General features: G+C 36.6%; 1 protein-coding gene across 1 annotated transcript in view; it reads right to left on the bottom strand.

The window, feature by feature from the left end:
* Positions 1–23,247, bottom strand: part of LOC140154263 (glycine amidinotransferase, mitochondrial-like) — an 85,809-nt gene that overhangs the window by 56,499 nt on the left and 6,063 nt on the right. Inside the window, exons 2-4 of the mRNA XM_072176852.1 lie at positions 13,622–13,745; positions 4,851–5,042; positions 2,713–2,908 (exon numbers count right to left, since the gene is read on the bottom strand). Coding sequence (XP_072032953.1) covers positions 2,713–2,908; positions 4,851–5,042; positions 13,622–13,708 — 475 coding nt within the window. The 5' untranslated portion in view covers positions 13,709–13,745. The remainder of the gene's footprint in view (positions 1–2,712; positions 2,909–4,850; positions 5,043–13,621; positions 13,746–23,247) is intronic.

The raw sequence follows: 23,247 nt of genomic DNA on the forward strand, positions 1-23,247 counted from the left end.
ATTGAAGATATGGATTTTTTCCCCAAAACACCAAAAAAATTAGGTCTTTTTGGGGAAAAATCCATATCTTCAATATGAAAGGCAAAATTTTCAATTGATCGCCGGCTTTTCCTCCCAGCTACATACACTTAAGAAAATATCATTAGATTTATAATATTTACTTCGAGGACTGTTATGTATCAATATGTGAAAAATATCACATTCTAATAATTTGTCATAAAATTTGTATTAGGCCCTATATCGTGAATTTCAAAAAATGAAAATTATTTGATATCAGAAAGACATTCTTCGTATTCATAATGTAATTCGATATGTCTGATGTGCTCTCATGTCCCACAAAAATACTGTCGAAACGCTCAAAACGCTCATTCCAGATCCTTTAATTTTCATTGGGGATTTTTGAAATCATCGTTCGTCGAACGATATTCAGGTGACCTCGAGCCTTTCATGTAAATCAATAGTATCTCGCTATCAGTTGCGCGATATTTAATCTGGTTCAACTCATATTTTATTCGTTGCCGTATATATTTTGACGTCACAAAAAGTATTCGAAGCCGAATATTCGTCTTCGAATATGCACTATGAACCGACCCTTATTGCTCTTGCTTTTGATCCTTTTGGTCTAATCTTCTAACTAGACTCCCTAACAATGAATGTCATCAAATATAAAGTGATTGTTATGTATGACTGCCAGCAGCATGTAATATCAAATAGCTAACAAAACCAGTAACATGTGCCATCTACCATGATGTACCTTTCGACATGATGCGTCACATCAGGGCAACTTTCCTGGTCACATATACTCAATTTCAGTCCTGTTTGGATGTGTTTTTGTTTGTTCTTGTTTTTTGTTTTTTTTGTTTTTTTCCTACAAAAATCAATGCAGGAGACTGTTTGCTGTCATATACATTGTATAACACAATTATAATGCATGCAAGGTGGCCCATCAGCCAATTTTTGTAGGATAAAATGTGATTAATGCAGCCATGCAGATAACCACCTATAAACCCAAGGGGCCGTAATGACAAGGACTAGTCTAATGTTTTAGTACGGTGTTGCACAATTTATACTTGAATTGGGAAGACTTAGTATCAAATTCATGCAAATTTGGGTGGAATGGATCTTGTATCATTTGTATGAAATATACTTACAAACATTTTTTTGCCAAATTTTGTGCTGCTTTTTGTTACTCCTTAAAAGTCGTGTAATGTGCAAGAACTCTTCAGAAATGATACCCTCAAACTTGAATATCTCAACATGCTGTTTTTCATGCAGTCTGCATGATGAATTTTTGTCTGCAGATTGTTTCAAAGTACTTCTAGTTCCAAATAATAACATGTTTAGTATTGCAAAAAAAAAAAAAAAAAAAAAAGAATTGTTTTTTGAGGGCAAATACCCTACCACTGTAGGTTTTCAATGGGGGTCTTTTATGAACGACCCATACACATACACTGTGAATGTAAAAAATGGTAGGGTATTCTAAAAGATAGCCCAAAATCACAGTGCTACACAAACTTAAAGCCACAATGTGTATGGGTCGTTCATAAAAGACCCCCATTGAAAACCTACAGTGATAGGGTATTCTAAAAGAAATCCTCAGAATAAAATGTGTCCAGAGTGTTTTGTGAATCTATCCCTTTCTCATTAAAGTAGTACCCCAACCTTAACTTACCAAATGAGATTTGACCAAGAACAGGGTGTCATTGTGTTCCTTACCCTTCATAACTCTTGTAGCAAGTTTTATAATAAGATTTTCATGTGGTGTTGTGATTAAAATATAATTGACCTTCTGCCCAGTAACAGCCGGTTCTTTTGTGTCATAATTATTATGTTGTTATCTTAGAGTACTAGACCCAATTTTGAGGGGGACAATTGTTGGTGTTGACCCCTCAAAAACTCCCTTTTTGCCCCATCGGAATTGATCCATGTTCTCTAATAAACTTATTCATATGCATAAGGTTTTTTTCTAAAGTATTCCAAAGCAAAAATATTTTGAAAAATCTAAACAAGATTTTGAGGGGGGGGGGATAAGAAACAACTTTTTTATTTTTTATGTGACCTTAATACAAGTAACCTGTCGCTTCGACAAAGCCTCTCAGAATTGTTTCTAGTTTGGCTAAGAGTAGGCCTATTATTTTTATTTTTCAATTTTTTTTTTTACTTTTTCTCGGTACATTTTGTAAGGTTCATTACACATCCATTACAATGTCCCGGGGAGAATGTACAATGGCTGTTAATCATGCTATATTAGGAAATACATTTAGCTACATTTCACACTGCAAAAAACCAAGAACGTAAGTTAGTCTCCATTAGGGACTGCTTGTGACTAGCTTGTAAGACGTCTCCATAGGGCAAGTATAAATGGCCTATCACAGGGATAGTGCTCAACTCATATTATGTAAGATTAGTCTCCATTAAGTATTGAATGAGTAGCTTGTAAGTACGTCTCCATAGAGAGAATGTAAGATCAGTCTCCATTAGGTATTGTATGAGTAAGTAAGATCAGTCTCCATTAGGTATGTATGAGTAGCTTGTAAAGACGTCTCCATAGGATACGTTTCACAGGGATAGTGCCGAACTCACAGAATGTCTCCATATGTTCAGTCTCCATTAGGTAGTGGATTTGAGTCAGTAAGTAAGTAAGTAAGTAAGTAAGTAAGTAAGTAAGTAAGTAAGTAAGTAAGTAAGTAAGTAAGTAAGTATTGTACATACCTGTTGAAGTAAAATCTGGTGTTGTGTACTTGACGCTAAAATCAACAACATCTGGTCTTCGGACAATGACACCTTCTCGCCTAAGGACAGAGCAGAACTCCTCAAGTTCAGCCTTGGCTTTCTTAACATGATCTAAAGGAAAACTTCTACCACCATACTTGGAGAAGAAATTCCAATTCTCCTCAACAGTTGAACCCTTTAAAATTAAAATCAAAAGTGTGTATGTTATTACACGAGCTGAGCACAGCCCAACGACTGTGATGACAGAATATAATGGCAAACTTCATAACCTGCTGGTTACAATACCACTACACTAGTGGCTTCTTCAGACGCAACTCATCACATCTGACTTCATCAGTTAGATGTGACGAGTTGCCAGCCTGAAGAAGCCACTAGTGTAGTGGTGAAACGTCACTAAAACGTGAGTTTAAAAAAATTCGTTTTTTATAGGAATTGTTCACAATGAACAAAATTGACAGTTGAAATCAACGCTCTGCAGTGAGTGTTCTATTGTTTCCGATTTGAGCGCTGACATATTGGAAAATGTTGCCAATCAATATTCATGAGAGTGTACATTCAACGTCCAGTTTTCGAAACTGGTGACTTGTGTTTGGCAGGTGTGAAATACATCTGACTGGGCGTTTTAATTACGTAACGAATAAAGGCATTGACATCATTGAATGGCTGCCCAGTGCTGTTATGTGTTTAGTTATTATATAGGCCTAATAATTATTATTAAATGTATTCATCATTCCTTTCTTTTCCCTTCTCTGTACTTATTCTTTCCTTGACCTACACTTTATCACTCCCTCGCTCTCCTTGTCCTCTCTCACCCTCCCTCTCTCATTCCCATCATTTTCCTTACATTTCTATTTATCTACTTGTCTTTATTATATCTTTTCATTTCTTCCTTCCTCCAGCCCTCTCTCATTCTCCATATCCCCTCATCCCCTCTTCCTCCCTCCTCCTCTCCCAAGACTTCTCACAGGGGTGAAACTGCCCCTTCCCAACCCCCTCCCCTCATTGGGTACGCCACTATTTCTATACCAATCTCCTTCTTAAAATAAAATTTAATGGACATTTCTTAAAAACAACCTTTATACTAGGCCTATACTTATACTTACATGTATAGCGATTACCATTATAGTGTAATATAGATATGTGGAAATGGCAGCCTTCATATATTCTAATGTGTAATCGATCAGCAAGAGCATTCAACCTAAAGTCAGGTGGGTGGTAAAGATGATTGCAACGACAGCTAAAGCCTCCTTTATAGACTTCAGACCCACACAAGCACACATTTGGGATACGTGGGAACAATGGTACCACTTTACACATGACTGCCCTTACACATGACTGTATTGTGGTCACTTATTGATACTCGCCTGTTGTGTAGAGAGTTAAATATGATGCCGGATCAGTGACCAATTTAATGGCGGAACCCCTTTGTTCGAAACAATGGTACCACTTTTATTAATAGCCTGTCGCAACTTCTAATCGGCATCAAACGAACAAAGCATTATATAATATATTGCGACTCTATTTCTATTAAAAATTTCTTTGGTTGAAATCAACATTCCTAATGAACTTGTTAAAAAAAAGACATTACAAAAATATTTTTTTTAATGTTTTCAAAATGTTGGTGTAAAATATTTTTTGCCAATATATCGTCAACACTTAAATAACACTATTTTATAATATTAAGAATTATGGGTGTGTGCCCATATTTGTGTGTACCCATATTTGTGGTGGAATTTTTCGGGAGGGCACTTTATTTTGTGCCTAAAATTACAAGGTCTTCTTCATATTCGGGACATGCTTAAAATGGTGATCTCAAAACCCATGACTATGCCCTTTGACCTTGGGCCTATCATTTTAACCATGCTCCTCATAGCAATCAATATTTGTATACAATTTTTTTTTTAAATTAAAAATTAAGAAATCAGCAAATAGACCAAAATCAAAGTTTCATATCTCCTTAATTAGACAGAATTAAAGTCTGTAAGTTGGTAGATTTGAAGCTCCAAAACATATTACTACACACAAATTTTCTCAAAAAAGTGAAATATCTCGAATAGTACCGGGTGTGATGCGACCGACGAAATGTCATTATTTTCCTATAGTTTACTATGTCATACCTTGATGGCTACAGTTAAGGGAGGAACAGTGGCACCTTCTGCACGTCCAACAATGACTTCTTCCAAATGATCCCATTCATTATACGAACATACAGGACTTGTGGACGATGGTATGTTGCTAACATTAGCTATTGTAGAGGAACGGCGAAGGAATCCACGAACTGCCGTGCCTACGTTTGTGGAGGTACGTAGCTTTGAAGAAAAATAATAATATTCAATACACAACTAGACTAGATTTCTTCTAGAATAATTCTTGAGGTTTATAATTAAAGTATTGTTATGTTTTAATATCAGTACATGCACTAAATTCACCGCATCCATTCAAAATGCCATGTACGGATTAAGGGGCTATTTTAGGGGGGGGGGGGGAAGACACTGCACGTTGGCGTCTTGGTCAACACCCTATATTATAAATATTTTTTTCATACAGCTCCATACTCCGTTAGTGAAATCAATATTATATTGTTGACATAGATAAAGAAAGTTTACATATGCATTGTGATATACACGTGTGATCGAATATTCAATACAAGCACCTGGATTTTAGGTGAATGGGCTATTTGTGTTCCTTTATATAATTGTATAAATTCACAAAATTAAATATATCACAATTTTAACTTCCCAGCAAACACAAAAATGTTTTAAAAACATTTTAAATAAGTTATATTTTGGCTTTTGGTTTAGGTAAAAACGTTTTAATAACATTAAAATGTCGGGTTATATAAAGGTCATGAAAACGTTTTATAACGTTTTGTATGAAAACACACTATAACAATATTTTTAAAATGTTTTAAAATTGTTATTGTAAACTATTTTTGCAAACATTTTTTGCCAAATATTTTGTCAACACTTAAAATTATTAAAATATTTGCACCCAGCAACCACAGAAATGTTCTTACAATGTTTTTTTCAAAACGTTTATATAACATTTAAATGTCGGGTTATATAAAGGTCATGACAACGTTTTTAAAACGTTATTACAAATATTTTGGGCATACATTTTTCGCAAAATACTTTGTCACCCCAAAATAACATTCTGTTTAGAATGTTTTGTATCAGGTTTTCAAAAATGTTTTTGGAATGTTATTAAAACGTTTTTATACCCTTTATATAACCCGACACTTAAACGTTTTATGTAAAACATTTTGTTTTTGCTGGGCAGTAGATTATCAAAAAATGTTTTTTAAGGTTATGAAAACGTTTTATACTCTTAATATACCCTTTATATAACCCGACATTTAAACGTTTTCTGACAACCTTTTGTAACCTTTTGCGAATGATGTCGAAAACGTTTTGTGTTTGCTGGGTTACGATTTAGAATGTTTTGTATCAGGTTTTCAAAAATGTTTTTGGAATGTTATTAAAACGTTTTTATACCCTTTATATAACCCGACACTTAAACGTTTTATGTAAAACATTTTGTTTTTGCTGGGCAGTAGATTATCAAAAAAAATGTTTTTTAATGTTATGAAAACGTTCTATACCCTTAATATACCCTTTATATAACCCGACATTTAAACGTTTTCTGACAACCTTTTGTAACCTTTTGCGAATGATGTCGAAAACGTTTTGTGTTTGCTGGGTTACGATTTAAAAATCGTTACGCCAAAAATGCAGTAAAAATGTATCCAGAGCCAACAGCAATGGCCGCTAATTAGTGTATTTAATTTCAAGTTAGTGTATTAATAAAATTCCTTTAAAAGGAATAGGGTGGGCAAATGAAAAATTGTCAAGAGAAATGAAAGAATGAGTAAGTCAAGTTCACAATTAAAAACAGGGAAATATGACACAACATCGATTTCCAATAGGGGAATAACACAAAACGTATAAAACAAAGTTAAAAGAGTTTTTAACTTTATACGTTTATACGTTTGTTATTCCCCATTGGAGGTTGTGTCATATTTTCCTGATTTTAATTTGATCTATTGCTTATCCTTTGTTCTCTGCTGGTCAGTTGGAACAGATTTTCCCTGTTTTTATATTAACCCTTCACATCATAACACAAGACGTTTTATGTTAACGTTTTATATAAAACATGGTTATAAAACTTTTGTAGATAATAGTTATTTAAAACATTTTCGTAATCATACCTAGAGGTTTTTTTTTTATCATCAGATAGAAAGACTTCTGCTCATCTTCTCTGGTGAGACAACAGGGATGGGGTATCTTTCCATATCAAAGTTTAAAAATCTGTCATATCAATTTCCTCAATATGTTGTATTGCAACTTATGAGTGGAAATGTTTGATTTTACAATATTTCGATATTATTTTTTAACTTTGTAACTTTATTATGATTAACATAACTGTATTTCAAAGCGTCAAACTATATCATTATTTTGTCCCAACAAACATAATCCAGGGAATAAAATATTCATTCATATTTCTACTGGTGCACATGCAATAATTTGTCTATAATACCTTATACAAGCACTATTTGTCACAAGATTTGAAAAGTAAATAGCCTATGTACACACTGAACACAATGCACATACAAGCTGTATTTAAGTATAGTCCTCTTGCTCTATGAAAAAGGGATGTTTATCCAGGACCAATTACTAGTACAAATGTAATTATCCCTTCAGCCAAATTCACTCCAGGCTAGACTAGGGCACCCCAATGATAAACCACAGTAGACAAGCCAAAAGATAGAAAATTGTTATGTAATAATGGTATTATGGGATATTTTTACACCATTTTGATAGCTCTATAATTGGGCATCAGCAGGGGGTAATTGGATAAATTTGTGGGTTTGATAGTAATTCCTTTTTGGTAGAGCAATGCAGAGTATAGGCCTACATGCTGAAGCTGTCAGTATAAAATGATATATATGACCTTCACGATGCTATTAATTTAGCCCAAAGATTAGGAAAACTAGCAAAACTGGTGAACTGGTACTGTTCAAATAAAAACATCTGCAAATCTTGCTGCAATTTCCAAATAGTATTTCTATTACTTAAATAATTATTTTCGTTATTTCTTTTAATACAAACACATTACTGCCTATGACGACTTTATCGTATTACTTACATATCAAAATCAAGTAATAATTACAAAACTCGCCGTAAACTATCACCTCTGTGGGTGTTTGGGATATAACCGGCACGAATATTTTCTCAACACTGCGGCATGTGAAAAAGTAGGTCAATAGTCAGAGAATACAGGGTGGGTGCGGCACGCCGCACCCACCCAAAAACAAAACCTGGGGTTTACCTCAAAACAAATCGAATTTCCTTGTAATAGCAACACCATAATGGGATACTAGAGCATGCGCAAATCGTAATAGAATAGAACTTGGTGGTATCTCATAATGATAGTCGTACTATGCTTAGCCTGAGTCGCTCGGCCTATCTCGAGCAAAATCGCCATGCGTAGCTATTGAAAAACGAGAGGATTCGCCGTACTATCACGGCAATTTTTGACACGAAGATATAGGGATGATGACGCTGTGCCTCGATGCCCAAGCAGGTTGTGTGTGTGCAAGGGGGGTGGGTGTGGGTGGGGGTGTGTGGGGGTGTGTGTGTGAGGGGGGGGGGGGGGGCCCGGGATGTGTATTTCATCTCCAGTTTCTGATTTTCTTTTAGAATTCACTCAATTTGGTGATATATTTTAGCTCAACCAGTGGCGTATAGATTTCTTTTGACATGGGGTGACATGGGGGGATGGCCGCCGCCTCGAGGTCGTTTTACAATCCATCAACCAAGTGCATGGTGGGAGGCGCATACCGTATTTATCAATCTGTCTAAACCATTACCTGGCATACTCATTTATCTTGTTATTATACCCGCATGCGAAGCATGAACGGGTATATTGCCATTCTGGGGTTTCATCTCCTCCTCCTCTTCCTCCTCCTCCTCCTCCTTCTCCTATCAAACACATCATTCTGTCAAGGCTAGCGCTAAAACTACAAGGGCCCCAGGGCCCATATGTGGTACACTTATGGGCCCTACCCCGTGGAAGTGCCTTTTGCCCATCTTGGCCCCAGAGGTCAAAGGTCACGGGCCCCAGGGGCCCAAATGTGAAAATACAAAGCACGCCGTTTCTCATCAAATGAAGCAGCCTCAGGGCCCTGAGTTGGTCCAGTGATAGCCCCAGGGGTACTCTATATTTACAAATATCCAAGAGCCCCATATGTTATATATTATGGGCCCCAGGGGCCCAAATGTTAACAATATGGTGCAACAGATTGACAAGCCTAGCTCTAAAAGTACAAGATCACTGGGGCTCATATATGGCATATGTATGGGCCCTAAGTTGTAGATGTGCCTTTTGCCCATTTTGGCCCCAGATTTACAAGGCTAGGGGCCCCAGGGACCCAAATGTTAAAACAAAGGGCCGACCGTTTCTCAGCAAATAAAGTAGCTACAGGGTTCAGATTTGGTACACAGATAGGTCTTTATTATTATATTGTCATATGTATATATAACCTCCATATGTCACATAATATGGGCCCAGAGCCCCAAACGCTAAAACATAGGGCCGGCCGTTACTCAGTGAATAAAGCAGCTACGATGCCCAGCTTGAGTTTACTGATAGCACTTGAAAATTATACTTCGACATATGTACATGAGCCCCATAAGTCAAATATTATGGGCCCCAGGGCCCCAAATGTTAAAACAAAGGGCCGGCCGTTTCTCATCAAATAAAGCAGCTTCAGGGCTCAGAGTTTGTACACAGATTGCACCTGAGAATTATATTGTTATATGTACATATGAGCCCCATGTGTCACATAATATGGGCCCCAGGGCCCCAAACGCTAAAATATAGGGCCTGCCATTACTCAGTAAATAAACCAGCTACAGTGCCCAGCTTGAGTCTACTGAGAGCACCTGAGAATTATACTTCAATATATGTTCATGAGCTCATAAATCAAATACTATGGGCCCCACCAGGGCCCCAAATGTTAAAACAAAGGGCCGGTTGTTTCTCATCAAATAAAGCAGCTTCAGGGCTCAGAGTTTGTACACAGATTGCACCTGAGAATTATATTGTTACTAACACCCACCCCATACACGTAGGACTAAACAGATCCACAGAGAATAGTGTAATTATAATATAGATGACATCAACGTTAAGGCTGTTCCAGTTAAATTACATACCCATTGGCTGTTCCATTTAATTTACATACTCCCTCTGAAACGGCCACAAAATAGGCTGTTCCATTTAATTTACATACTCCCTCTGAAATGGTTGTTCCATTTAATTTACATACTCCCTCTGGAATAGCTTTCCCATAAGAAGTATATTGTTACTAACACCCACACACCCATCCACCCCATACACGTAGAACTAAACAGACAGATCGTATTATATCATAATAGGAAATACCAGCGTGAAGCGTTAAGGCTGTTCCATTTAAATTACCTACCCATTGGCTGTTCCATTTAATTTACATACTCCCTCTGAAATGGCCCCAAAAGGCTGTTCCGTTTAATTTACATACTCCCTCTGAAATGGCTGTTCCATTTAATTAACATACTCCCTCTGGAATAGTTTCCCTAATCATATTGCATAGCCTCACTGTGAGTAAGAGATACTGACAACAGCAACCTTTTTGCAATTTCTTTATTTTAAGTGCTACGACAGTGCAACCTACTTTTAATTAAAGCTTGTGACTTGGACTTTCACTTTTTACACATTTTCTGCCCAATTGGGCGAATTTGTACACAGAGAATTATATTGTTACTAACATCCACCCAACCACCACACACACGTAGGCCTAAACAGACAGATCCGTATTATAATAGATATATGAATGGTAATTGGAAATACCAGTGTGAAGCGTTAAGGCTGTTCCAGTTAAATTACATACCCATTGGCTGTTCCATTCAATTTACATACTCCCTCTGAAATGGCCCCAAAATAGGCTGTTCCGTTTAATTTACATACTCCCTCTGAAATGGCTGTTCCATTTAATTTACATACTCCCTCTGAAATAGTTTTCCCCTACTCATATTGCATAGCCTCACTGTGAATAAGAGACTATTACCCATTGGCTGTTCCATTTAATTTACATACTCCCTCTGAAATGGCCCAAAAAGGCTGTTCCGTTTAATTTACATACTCCCTCTGAAATGGCTGTTCCATTTAATTTACATACTCCCTCTGGAATAGTTTCCCCCTAATCATATTGCATAGCCTCACTGTGAGTAAGAGAGACTGACAACAGCAACCTATGGAGAGTAAGAGAGATGACTCCCCTGAGGGGACTTTTTACAATTTCTTTATTTTAAGTGCTACGACAGTGCAACCTACATTCAATTAAAGCTTGTGACTTTCACTTTTTACACATTTTCTGCCCAATTGGGCGACTTTTTACAATTATTTCTTTTTTAAGTCCTCAGCAAATAAGGACTGTAAGTTTGGGTAAACCGATAACATGCGGGTATAGCCGTATTTGTGTACAAATATATAGCCTTCTAGTGCTTATATTCCGTTTCCTTCGGTATCAAAAAATTGATCCCATTGTGTTTGTATCTGGTTCACGATACATTTCTTATTTTAAAAATACCTTACTAATGATATTTTTATTTGAGTTGTTGCGAAATGACCAGAGAGAATAAATTGGAAAAACTTTCATGCATTTATTATCGTTCATAATATAATACAATAATAGAGATCCGAGAATTTAGCCTTGGGGTACACCATGCACAATTTATATTCTAAAATTTAAGCTTTAAAATTAACATACTTATTATCATTTACAATTTTACCAATTATTGTTCGCGTAATATCGTCGTAAGAACAACTTGTGGTTGTTTCTAGGAATATTCTCCACGATTCGTTACACGACTAAGATTATTTCAAATGATAAACATGATAACCAACTGTTCGTCGTTAGACCAAGATTCTCACTATTTTGTGATGTGACTTTTTTCTACCATAACTTAATAGCTACATAAAACGTATAATCTTTGAAAGTGCATACTAATGACCCGATTCTTGTCGTCATTTTTAGCCTATAGCTAGATGAAAGTACACACCTGGTTCGCTAATGCGAAAAAACGGATAAAACTCTGCAAAGTTGCACAAAATGCACACAGGTGCCTACAATAATTTAGAAGAGTGGGTTGATATAAATCACTTAAAGGAAGGTGACCTGATATATTTGGACAATCAAATTCTGTAAAAACATAAACTGTTGTCCCTTTCAAGCATTCATGCAAAAAGATCATGTAAATGTTCATTGTAAATGAACATTTATGGAATTACTGACATACAGCGTAAAACTGGTAGTCTACAGTGTTTTTATTAATGATAATCATCATGATCACGTAATAGATTGATATCGAATGAAAGATCCTATTTTTTTCATTAACATACTGAAATTAGGAGTTCCAAATCGGTGTATTTCCGAAGATATCATCAAAAAACTGGTGAATTAGTAAAAAATGTGGTACTAATTCGGCAGTTTTTGACGATTTCTTCGTTAACATGGTTAACATACCGATTTGGAATGCCTAATTTCAATATGTTAATGAGAAAAATATGAGCTTTCACCTGATACCAAAATCTGCATTTTGATAGGGTAAAGTTGGGGATGACGCTGTCAATCAGGTCACCCACCTTTAAATACTATTGACCTGTCATTAGTTTTATTAGCTACAGCTTGATAAAGTACGCACCTGGTTTACTAAGGCCTAGTTAAAGTCCCATCAGTGATTCCAGCGAAAGTATAAACAAATTATCATTAAATGTATTTCTGAAATAAATTCTGTAAAATTTCTGTAAAACAAACCCCACACCCCCCCACACACACACACAAAAAACACCAAGATAACAGCAGTATTCAGGAGGAGACAATTTCCGTGACTGCTTGCCAAGGTTGACATTTAAAATTAACAGTCCTCAAAGTAAACTTTATAAATATAATGATATGTACCTTAAAGTGTATGTAGCTGGAAAAAGCCGACCATCAATTGAAAATGTTGACCTTTCATATTGAATATATAAATTTCCCCCCCCCCCAAAAGACCTCAATTTTGATGGTGTTTGGGGGAAAAATCTATATCTTCAATACGAAAGGTCAAAATTTTCATATGATGGACGGCTTTTCATATATTAGACTCTTAAATTTCAAAAATATCAATTTTAATAATTTGCCATAAAATGTGTATTATATTGCGAATTTCAAAAAATTATTTGAAAATGCAATTCGATGTGTCTGATGTGCTCTCAGGTGACACATGTCCCACAGAAATACTGTGCAAAGGTGGGTGATTTTGTTTTAAAATACACGGCTTTCGGGTTCACCACTAGAGGATTTTTACGATCCTCCGGATGAGAAAACCTGTACGTTATTTATGATAAGAAAAGAGCTCCCGGTAGAATGTACCTCATTTCTTAAAATATAGGCCTAATATTGCGAGGAAGAAAGAGAGGAGACGGAGAGACGGAAAGACTAGAAAGAGAAGAACTCGAGAAGAAGGGACCGGGGAGGGAGTGGGGAGACTGATCATTCGAAGGGGAGGAGGAAGCAAAATAGGGAGATATATATACATTGATACGAGGGAAGGGCGACACAGAAAAGACCATTAAAAACACAGGTGTTCCATAATCTTGTCTCATCCAGCCTTTATTGACACATGCATCCACTTAGATGAAATAAGCTGAGTGGTACTTCAAAGTTAACAATGAATTCAATTTACAGATCAACTCACTTAATCCCTTGCGTTTTCGTTTCTGAACAATAGACTAAAAAACTGAAAAGATAAAAAAGACCCATAGTGTAGTGTTGAAATTAATCTTTTTAATTAATTGATATTCATCTTACCGATATAGGTTTGAAGAGTCTTGACATATTAACTTCTCGAATACAAAAACGAAGCATCATGTCATTCAAATTCCTGCTTTTTACCATCCAAGTTAAGTAGCAAAACCAGCGCTTAATATCAATACTGAAATGAAAATTCATATCATAAAGATTTAAAAACAAATTAGATAATTTTCAATATTCAGAGAAATTGTTTGTTTTTTATTTCTAAGGCCTGATTTGCTTTGGCCCTAAATATCCAAACAAATCATGACCTAATTGAATTAACAGGTCGGTGTGGCTCATGACCATCATGTCCAGCATCCTCCATCGGCATCCCCGTGTTGCATTTGTTCATTCCATAATATGGTAGGCGGGCGACCTCCCAGCAAACACAAAACGTTTTCGACATCATTCGCAAAAGGTTAGAAAAGGTTGCCAGAAAACGTTTAAATGTCGGTTTATCTAAAGGACATATACAGTGCCGCCGACAAGGGGGGATAAGGGGGTGCGTTACCCCCGGACCCGGGGTTTTAGGGGGCCCGTAAAAAAGCATACCTTAATGGGCCCATAAAAGCAAAGAAAAAGATATGGGCCCGTAAAAAGGGCCCGGGTGTTCATTTTACCCCCGGGCCCGCAATGGCTCTCGGCGGCACTGGACATATAAAGGGTATACAGCCTGTCTCAAAAAAAATTGTGCAAGTGAAAAGCGCCCTCTATGGCAATTAGAAAATACCACTGTGACATGATGCTTACATCAACGTCAAGGGCGTAGTCTCAGCTCTCAAATGCCGTTTGTTTTGTTCAAGTTGCTTGTTTTAATCTCGAGATATGTTTAGTTAACAACGAAAGGGTAAAATCACAATTGTGCCACTTTTAATAGGGAAGACTGTACATGTAAATCAAGTTTACAACAATAAAATAGTTTTTACTGTTTTTATTCATTTTGCTGTTTTATCATGATACAGATATTATATGATTATCTTTTTTCACCTAAAACAGATTAAAAGAGAAATAGATATTTCACATTCTGCTGTCAATTTAAGGTGGTTATGGAGGCATTATAAAAGTGCTCTAAGCATGTTTTAAACAGATTAATTGAGTAGAGCAAAGTACCCTGATCAATATGCCTTTTGTTTGGAGTCAATCGGTCATACGGTTTTCAAAATATATCAATTTATATTTTCTTTGTATCTTATTGTTTTTATCTATAATCAATAAAGTTAATGAGCTAAAATGACTGGAGAAGCTCATTTACATATCATTTTTGCCAATATTTTGCTAAAAATCTATGCATAAATGTTCAGGGTACTTTTATTTTGCATAATTTTGCCCTGAAACTTGGTTAAAGTGTTTCTAATATGTCCTAATGTATTATATAGTGAAGCTGCCCCTAATTTGCATATTTGCATAATTAATTAGCATTTATGCAAATTAGCTCATTAATTATGCAAATATGCTAATTAGAGGGCGGGTTCACTATATAATACATTAGAACATATTAGAAACACTTTGACCAAGTTTCAGGGCAAAGGTATGCAAAATAAAAGTACCATGAACATTTATGCATTGATTTTTAGCAAAATATTGGCAAAAATTACATATTAATGAGCCTTTGCAGTCCTTTTAGCTCATTATCCATATTGATTATTGACAAAAACAATAGGATACAAAGAAAATATAAATCGATTTGCTCCAAACAAAAGGCATATTGATCAGTGTACTTTACCCTACTCAATTAAACTGTTTAAAACATGCTCAAAGCATTTTCTAATTTCTAGAAAATGCATCCAATTTAAATACATGTGCATGTCAATGATTTTTATCATGGTAATACTGTTTTCTTTGTCACTAAAGACATGTTAAAAGACAAACAAATATTGCAAACTTATAGGTTAATGAACGCGTATTATTTGTTGGAAGAGAAATTTGACAAAATAATGCATGCGCGCTGATGTCGATGCGTCTTATGCACGAGCCCTGAAGGGGGAGTGCATTAGACGCATCAACATCAACTATCATTGATTTACATGTGCAGCCCTCTTCCCTAGTAAAAGTGGCACAATTGTGATTTTACCCTTTCGTTGTTAACTAAACATATCTCGAGATTAAAAAAAGCAAATTGAACCGGACAAACGGCATTTGAGAGCTAAAATTTCGCCCTTGACATTGATGTAAGCAACGGTATTTTCTTATTGCAATAGAGGGCGCTTTTTACTTGCACAATTTTTTTGAGACAGGCTGTATAACGTTTTCATAAGGGACCGTTCATAAATACTTTGGTGGGGGGACTGGGCAAAGTGTGGGGGACACAAAAAGTTTTGAGTTGCACAAAGGGGGGGACCAAAAAGTTTTGGTTACTAAAGGAGGGGGTCAAAAAAGTTTTAAACAAGAAAATACCAAAATAACAAGAGCATACAAAATTTTTGCGCGCTACGCGTGTATATGTACCAATAAAGCCCTTTTTTACCCCGATTATGGCCAAAAATAGTGTAAAATACATTTTTGGGCGCGCTACGCGCGCTCATTACCGGTATCCTATTAAAGCCTTTTTGAAATCTCAAAGACTTTTCATGTATTCTACAGTCGCTATAAGAAAAGGGTATATGTATGTATCCCACTGATAATACCGGGTCAAAATGATACAACCAGCATTTTTTTGTCTTTGCCCCAAAATTGAAATTTTGCCCCCTTGACCAAGAAAGCTAGCTACGCCTCTGATAAACAAGTCTTAGTATTAAAAATCTTGAGTATGTGCCCAGTTGTTGCTCTCAATTTGCAGTGGCATAGCACCCCTCTAAGCGATGAAAGTCAAACTTTTCGCGCGCTTCGCGTGCATTTCAGGACAAAGCCATATCAATTTAAGACCGTAATTCAACTTCATTGTGCTCCGCGCGCAATAATTATTTCAAGAATCAGGAGCGACACCTATCCGTACCCCTGGGTGCCACAAGCCCTAGCTACGCGACTGTCAATTTCCCTTCTTTGTATTACTTTTATTTATTTAATTATTGGTTAAGAATGAAACATATGCATTTTCAAAAAATTAGAATGCATATTTTATTGAAACTTTCCATTTCTTGCTTTCCCGTAGTGGCGTGGGCAGTGAAGTTCAGTTCCCCGCATGGAGTCTGATTAGGAGTGTGAAGGGGCAATTTTTTTCCCGCGAATCCCCTGAATGACCAACAAAAGTGGGGAGGGAATTGCCTGCCTGCCCCCCCTTTTGCGCGCACCACTGCTTTCCCGTTATTTCATTCCAATTCTCTCCTTTTATTTTCTTGCTTGTTCCCTTTCTTTCTTTCTCTCTGTCTCTCTCTCTCTAGCTCTTTCTTTTTTTCTGTCTGTCTGTCTGTCTGTCTTTTTTAGTCTTTCCCATTCTTTCTTTTCGTTTCTCTCTCCCTTTCTCTTGCTTGCTTGCTTTCTTTCTTTCATTCATTCTTTCTTTCTTTCTTTCTTTCTTTCTTTCGTTCTTTGTCTTTCTTTCTTTCTGTCTTTCTTTCTGTCTGTCTTTCTTTCGTTGTCTTTCTTTCTTTCTGTCTGTCTGTCTGTCTGTCTTTCTTTCCGTCTTTCTTTCCGTCTTTCTTTCTTTCGTCTTTCTTTCCGTCTTTCTTTCTTTGTCTTTCTTTCTTTTCTGTCTTTCTTTCTGTCTGTCTTTCTTTCGTTGTCTTTCTTTCTGTCTGTCTGTCTGTCTTTCTTTCTTTGTCTTTCTTTCTTTCTTTCTTTCTTCGTGTGAATTTGTTCCACTTTTGCACGCATGTATGTGGCCGTTTCTTTCTTTCATTCGTTCGTTCTTTCTTTTAAATTTGTTTCTTTTTCATCAAGTAGGCCTATACTATAGCAACATTGGGTTTCAAGAAGGTTGAGTTACATAGGCGTAACTTCAGGTGGTGGGGTGGGGGAAATGGTAATTATGGCAATTGGTATCGCTTTTACCAGCCCAATAACGCGTGTTTGCATATTAGAATTTGACCAAAACACAAATCCATTTTGCGTATTTTTGGTAGGCCATACCTTTTTTTAACTTTCTTTCTTTCTTCCTTCCGTCCTCACTTTCTTTCTTTCCTACCCTTTCCCACCATTTATTTATTTATTTCTCGCCAGGGCTCCTTGTCATTAAACCTTTCTTTCCTTTCAGTCTTATTTTCCTTCGTTCTCAGTCCTTTTATCTCTCTTTACTTTTGCTCACATCATTTCTTTACTTCTTTCTCATTTTCCCTCTCTGTGTCTTTTTCCTTCTATCTATATATCTTACGTTAGGTTTTTCTTTCCCTTTCTCCTACTCTGTCTTTCTTCCTCTCTAGGCCTACTCAAGTTATAGTCAAAGGCATCAAAACTCAAAATTTATTTTCAAATTACAAATTTACATACCTTTAAATCAGTTGCGTGTAGCATGATATGGACAGGCATGTGCCTCCAATCGATCTGAAAATTTAGAAAATTCCACAGGAAAATTGCCGAAAAACTGCGGCCATCAAGCCCCCCCCCCCATGGTCGGTGACCCCCCTCAATATGATGACATAACTGCTTAAAATCTTCTAACGGTAATAGCATTTACATTGTTTACCGTCGCAATTTTCGTACCGTCTTGAGGTTGACGCGTGCTCGCTCGCTGGGTTGCTATGCGTGTGTGCGTATTACTGTGCGTAGGCCTATAGCATGGCAACGAAATGACGGGCCACCATTGGTTGATCCACCCAATAAATCCAAATAATTATTTGTATTTATTAATTTATCTATTTATCTATGCAATTACCATTCATCTGGAAATGCTAGAACTTATTTATTTATCTATTTATTAATTTATTTGTCATCTATAATCTCTGACATGATACCGATGAATCGATCAGTTCCTCTTCAAAGTATCGATTATCGGCAAGTTCCTCTTTAATAGTATAGATTCTAGGCATATGAATCGTCGTTTAGTTTTACAGCCAAATTCATACGGGAGAATATACCGAGAACGCATTGCACTTTATTTGGTTGAAAACTGTCAAGACCAAGAATTGGCCTCAAAATCAGTGAAAATATGGTTAAAACCGGGGTTTTTTCCCGGGATTTTTTGTTGTCAAAACTCAGTGGTAGCGCGTACCGTAACTAACTGGCAGCAGCGCGTTGGCGTTAGTACGTCGGCGTACTGAGCAATGTGACTCGCACGTACGGGGTGCATAATATGCACAGACCAACTTTCCGTGCCAGAGAAATAGAAAAGAAAAGAAAGGAAGACAAAACTGAAAAGGTAGGCCTATGGATGGGTCGGGTTGTGGATTATATGCATGGTACTGGATTCGATTAAGGGGGTACTACACCCATCACATTTTTTGCGGGTTTTTTGCATTTTGTGAAGAAATGAGAAAAAAAATTGGTCAAAGTGGTATGCAAAATGAAGGGGCAAATCTTCTCGTTCTATTGGTGGTATTGATAATAATGTAGCTTACATGCTTTTAATTGTACAAGCCAAAGAGAGGTACATGATGACCCCATCACAATTTTGATCATATTTGCAATTTCAGAACTGCTGACGTGAATCCACTTTACACACTTATTTATCAGCAATGGCAGACCCTAATAGTACCAACATATTTTTTATTTTGGAAATGCATTAATTATGCACAGCTTTGAAAACACAAATATGCATCAATTTCATGTTATCAATGAAATTAAACTTATTTTCCCCCTTCCAGTTGACAATGATATGCAAAATTTGTGTTCACAAGGCAGCACATTTGTTTCAGGTTTGATACGGTTGAAATTAAAGAACAGTCAAAACAGTCAATTTTCAGTATTACGTGAATTTTTGCTCAGTTTTCTGAGAAAATAGCAAAGCTTACAAAACACGATAATAATGTGAATCGGTATGTTCACAATGGTAAAACCTCAATATTAAACTGTTGGACACACCCTAAAACTTCATGTGTAGTAACGGTTTCGTCACTTACCTGTAGCGGGTGTGTATTCCTTCCACTTTGAGAAAAAGATGAAAAATCCGTGTGAAACTTGGAACTGATAAAATCACTGCTCGCTTCGAAGATAAGCCGACGAAATCGACGCCATATTTTTATAATTGGTTTTGACCTTTGACTAAGGTTGCGCGATACTCGATACCGCGGATTCTCTGATACCGGTACGCGTACGATACCGTACTTTACAGACATGACAGAATAGGCCTAAAGAATTATTGAAAAAAATATTAGAAAATTGAAAAACAAATATTCTAATCTCTCATTCTCTATTAGCGACTTCAGGTAGCGAATAAATTGTGTGGTACATGTAGGTCTAGACTATCTCCAACTCTAGTGTGAGCTAGTGTGATGCAGAATCCCGGGTGCAGAATTCACTGCTTTTATTGGAGTATAAATGATCCAGATCCAGATATCGCAGCCCAGGCCCACCGCTAGGCCTAGGCCTACATTTTACAGTGTTTTGAATAATCCAATGGATTGTCTATGGGATATGCACTCAGCAGCACATATTGGCGGGGCATATAGGCCTACACGATAAAACATTTCAGGGTGTGTTTGTTATGTTATATTTATTACAATTAGGTAAAAATCCCGATTTTGAAAAATGTTACGGTGCTTTAAATAACAATTGTTTTCCTAATGAAGGCCTACGTATACATGTAACGTCACAAAACACTTTTCAGCTACCTACCGTATCATTCACATTTAGAAGTGTACCCCGGTATAGAAACTAGTTTACGCTGAGGGATGATTTCATACAATTTTTAACAAAAAGGATTTTTCACACATCTGAGTTTTGGTGACCTTGAGCATTGTAAAGTGGCAATGTTCGATCCCAATCAAAGTAATTGCAAATCTTTTACAAAATATTTTCAGTACAAAAAACACGGTTTAAAATATGTTACGAAAGATTTGAAACTAGCCAATTGTAGGCCTATTGGTATTGTTTACAATCAACACACAAATTGTGTTAATAATGTTTTAAACTTAAATTGTCAACAGAAAGAGTCAGCTGATCATCAGGTTTTATGTCTTCTTTTAACAAGAGTGGAAACAAAGGAACCCGAAGAATGTGCAAAGTTATTGACTTCGGCTAGCATCTTAAAATTAAACTCTGAGTCAAAAATAAGCTTTGTTTCATTAATTAAAAAGAAAGTTGTAAAGTTGTTGTATCTTGTTAGTAAAGTGAAGTTTGCTACTGTTTTTATTATTACCTGTGTTGCGATTCGAAATCCCACAAAGAGTAAGCAAGTTCGTTATTAAATGTGGTAGGCCTCAGTACCCCCCTCCCCCCCAACATACACATTGACTCATTTAAGGCGCGGATTCGGGGGCTGACGGGCCCAACCCCCAAAAGAGAAGAGAAGGGAAGAAAGGAGAAAAGAGAAGAGAAAATGAAGGAAAGGAGGAGAGAAACTAAATTGCACGTAATTGAGTAGGCCGATGTCTAAATAATCGCACATTCGGGACGATTGGAAGTAGGTCCTATATAGGCCTGCGATTATTTTCGGTATTGCTTGAAGGCGGGTCCTCGTCCTAAAAGCATGTGAAAATTACTGCGGGTCCGCCGATATGCAGGGCCCCTCACATTTTGCCACCAAAGTCAGTATTAAGACGGACTCCATACCGACTTCATCGATTTATGCATGCTTTAGTAAATTGCCAATCTCAAATTTTGCAAATTGAGTTCGGGCCCTTTTTTCTGTTTAAAGCAATTGATTCAAATAGTAGTGTAAAAACAATGCACCGAATGGCTTCAATTCGACCTTCATCTTGCAAATTTTTCAAACTTCTCAGGGGGGAACATCCCCCTCAGACTAACCCTTGCGTAGTGGATAAACATAATGATCATTTTCGCTCTTCTTGCAAATTTAAGCCATATGTTAACACAATTTGCGGTATAGGCTTACAGGGAAAACTTGTTCAAGGAAGGTTTCATGGACCATCATTTAACAAATTCGCGGCTTTTTAAACTAAAGTTTTACACACTAGTACCAAAATGGTCCACCAAAACACTTCAATTTTCTTCATTTTACACTCCCCTGCGTAATCGATATACAAGTGGCCATTTTCGCTTCTTCTTTCGCCGATTTATGTTTAAAACAATTTATAGGCCTACGACAATAGGGAAACTTGTCCAAGAAAGACTTCATGAACCGCACATTTCACAAATATTCGGCCGCCAAACTAAAATTTTACGCCGTGAGTAATAGCGCCAAAATTGTCCACCAAATCGCTTCAATTAGATCTTCATTTTGCACCAGTTTCTTATTTCTGAGGGGGGAACATCCGCCCTCAGACAACCTCCTGCGTCGCGCGTTAGCTCCGCGGCCATTTTTTTAAATTTTATTTTATTTTTCTAAAAATTCGGCCGCCACCCCTGACTGCTCTAGATTGACAATCGACAAAAGCTGGTATCGCCCATCCCTATGGAGAGTGACATCCGCTGACATCACAGACCAGGCGGTGATGGAAACGATATCGCCAATTTTGAGGTCGCCATTAGATTTAACGCATAATCATGAAATCGTCACAAAGAATTCTAAATTTGTTATGTGGTGTCAAAGCAAAATTATCTTACTTTAAAACCGTCGGGGTACGACAAAGTACCCCACTGCAAGTATGATAATTTTCTATTTGTAATTGCTAACCGTGTAGTTTGAATGGGGCTGTCAGTGTATCTTCGCCAGCCTCGTACGTCACGTGTTGCGCTTCCTACGCCGCCTGTCACAGACGTAAAAAGTGGATCGCTAAAATAAGCGTCCTTACCAACCAGTCAACTTTAAGACAAATGGGTGAAAAGACACACTTTTACAAAGTTTTTTCATAATTATTTTTATTTCACATGATCCGTGCATATATCGCCTAGCTATAAATGAAAAAATATTTTTTTAGACCAATCAAACCAATATATGGGTGTAGTACGGCCTTAAGAGATTACCCGCCAAGATGATAAAAAATCGTGAGGATACGAGAGGAAAGATAAATAAATAAATAAATAACTCATGTAAAAAAACTAAAATAATGAGAATAGAATTAAATAGATAAAATTCAAACGGGAAATCACAAGCTAAGCAGGAAATATGAAAAATGGGAATAAAACGTAGAAAAAAGCCAAAACTAAAAGGAGAAATGTAAGAAATGGTAGATTTATAAAATAATGCATGGAAACGGGGCTCAATAAATGAATAACATGGAAACGGAAATCACAAGCTAAGCAGCATGGGAACAAAATAGACCTATGCAAAAGAAACTGAAGAGAAAGAAAGGAGATAAATGAATTTTAAAAAAAAAAAAAAAAGAAGAAGACAAAAAAGATACGGGTAGGCCTATTATACGGGTTATGGTTACAGTAACTAAATGAAACGGGAGCAAACTATTAAGAGGGAAAGAAAGAAACTAATCGGGAAAATTAAGGGAAAAAAAAGAAGTTAAAATTAGAAACTAATCAGGAAAAATAAGAAACATAAATAACAACTAAAGGAAACGGGAAATCACAAGCTAAGCAGCTAATAAAAATGAAGCTATAAAGGGAAACGTATAAGAAAGGATAGATTTAGAAAATAATGGGAATGGGGTTAGGCCTAGATAGATAAATAACATGGAAACGGAAAATCACAAGCTAAATAGCATTTTGTTTTAATGGAAACAAACTAGGCCCGTGCAGAAGAAACTGAAAAGAAAATG

The sequence above is a fragment of the Amphiura filiformis genome, chromosome 1 (assembly GCF_039555335.1).
Source record: "Amphiura filiformis chromosome 1, Afil_fr2py, whole genome shotgun sequence".
NCBI lineage: Eukaryota > Metazoa > Echinodermata > Ophiuroidea > Amphilepidida > Amphiuridae > Amphiura > Amphiura filiformis.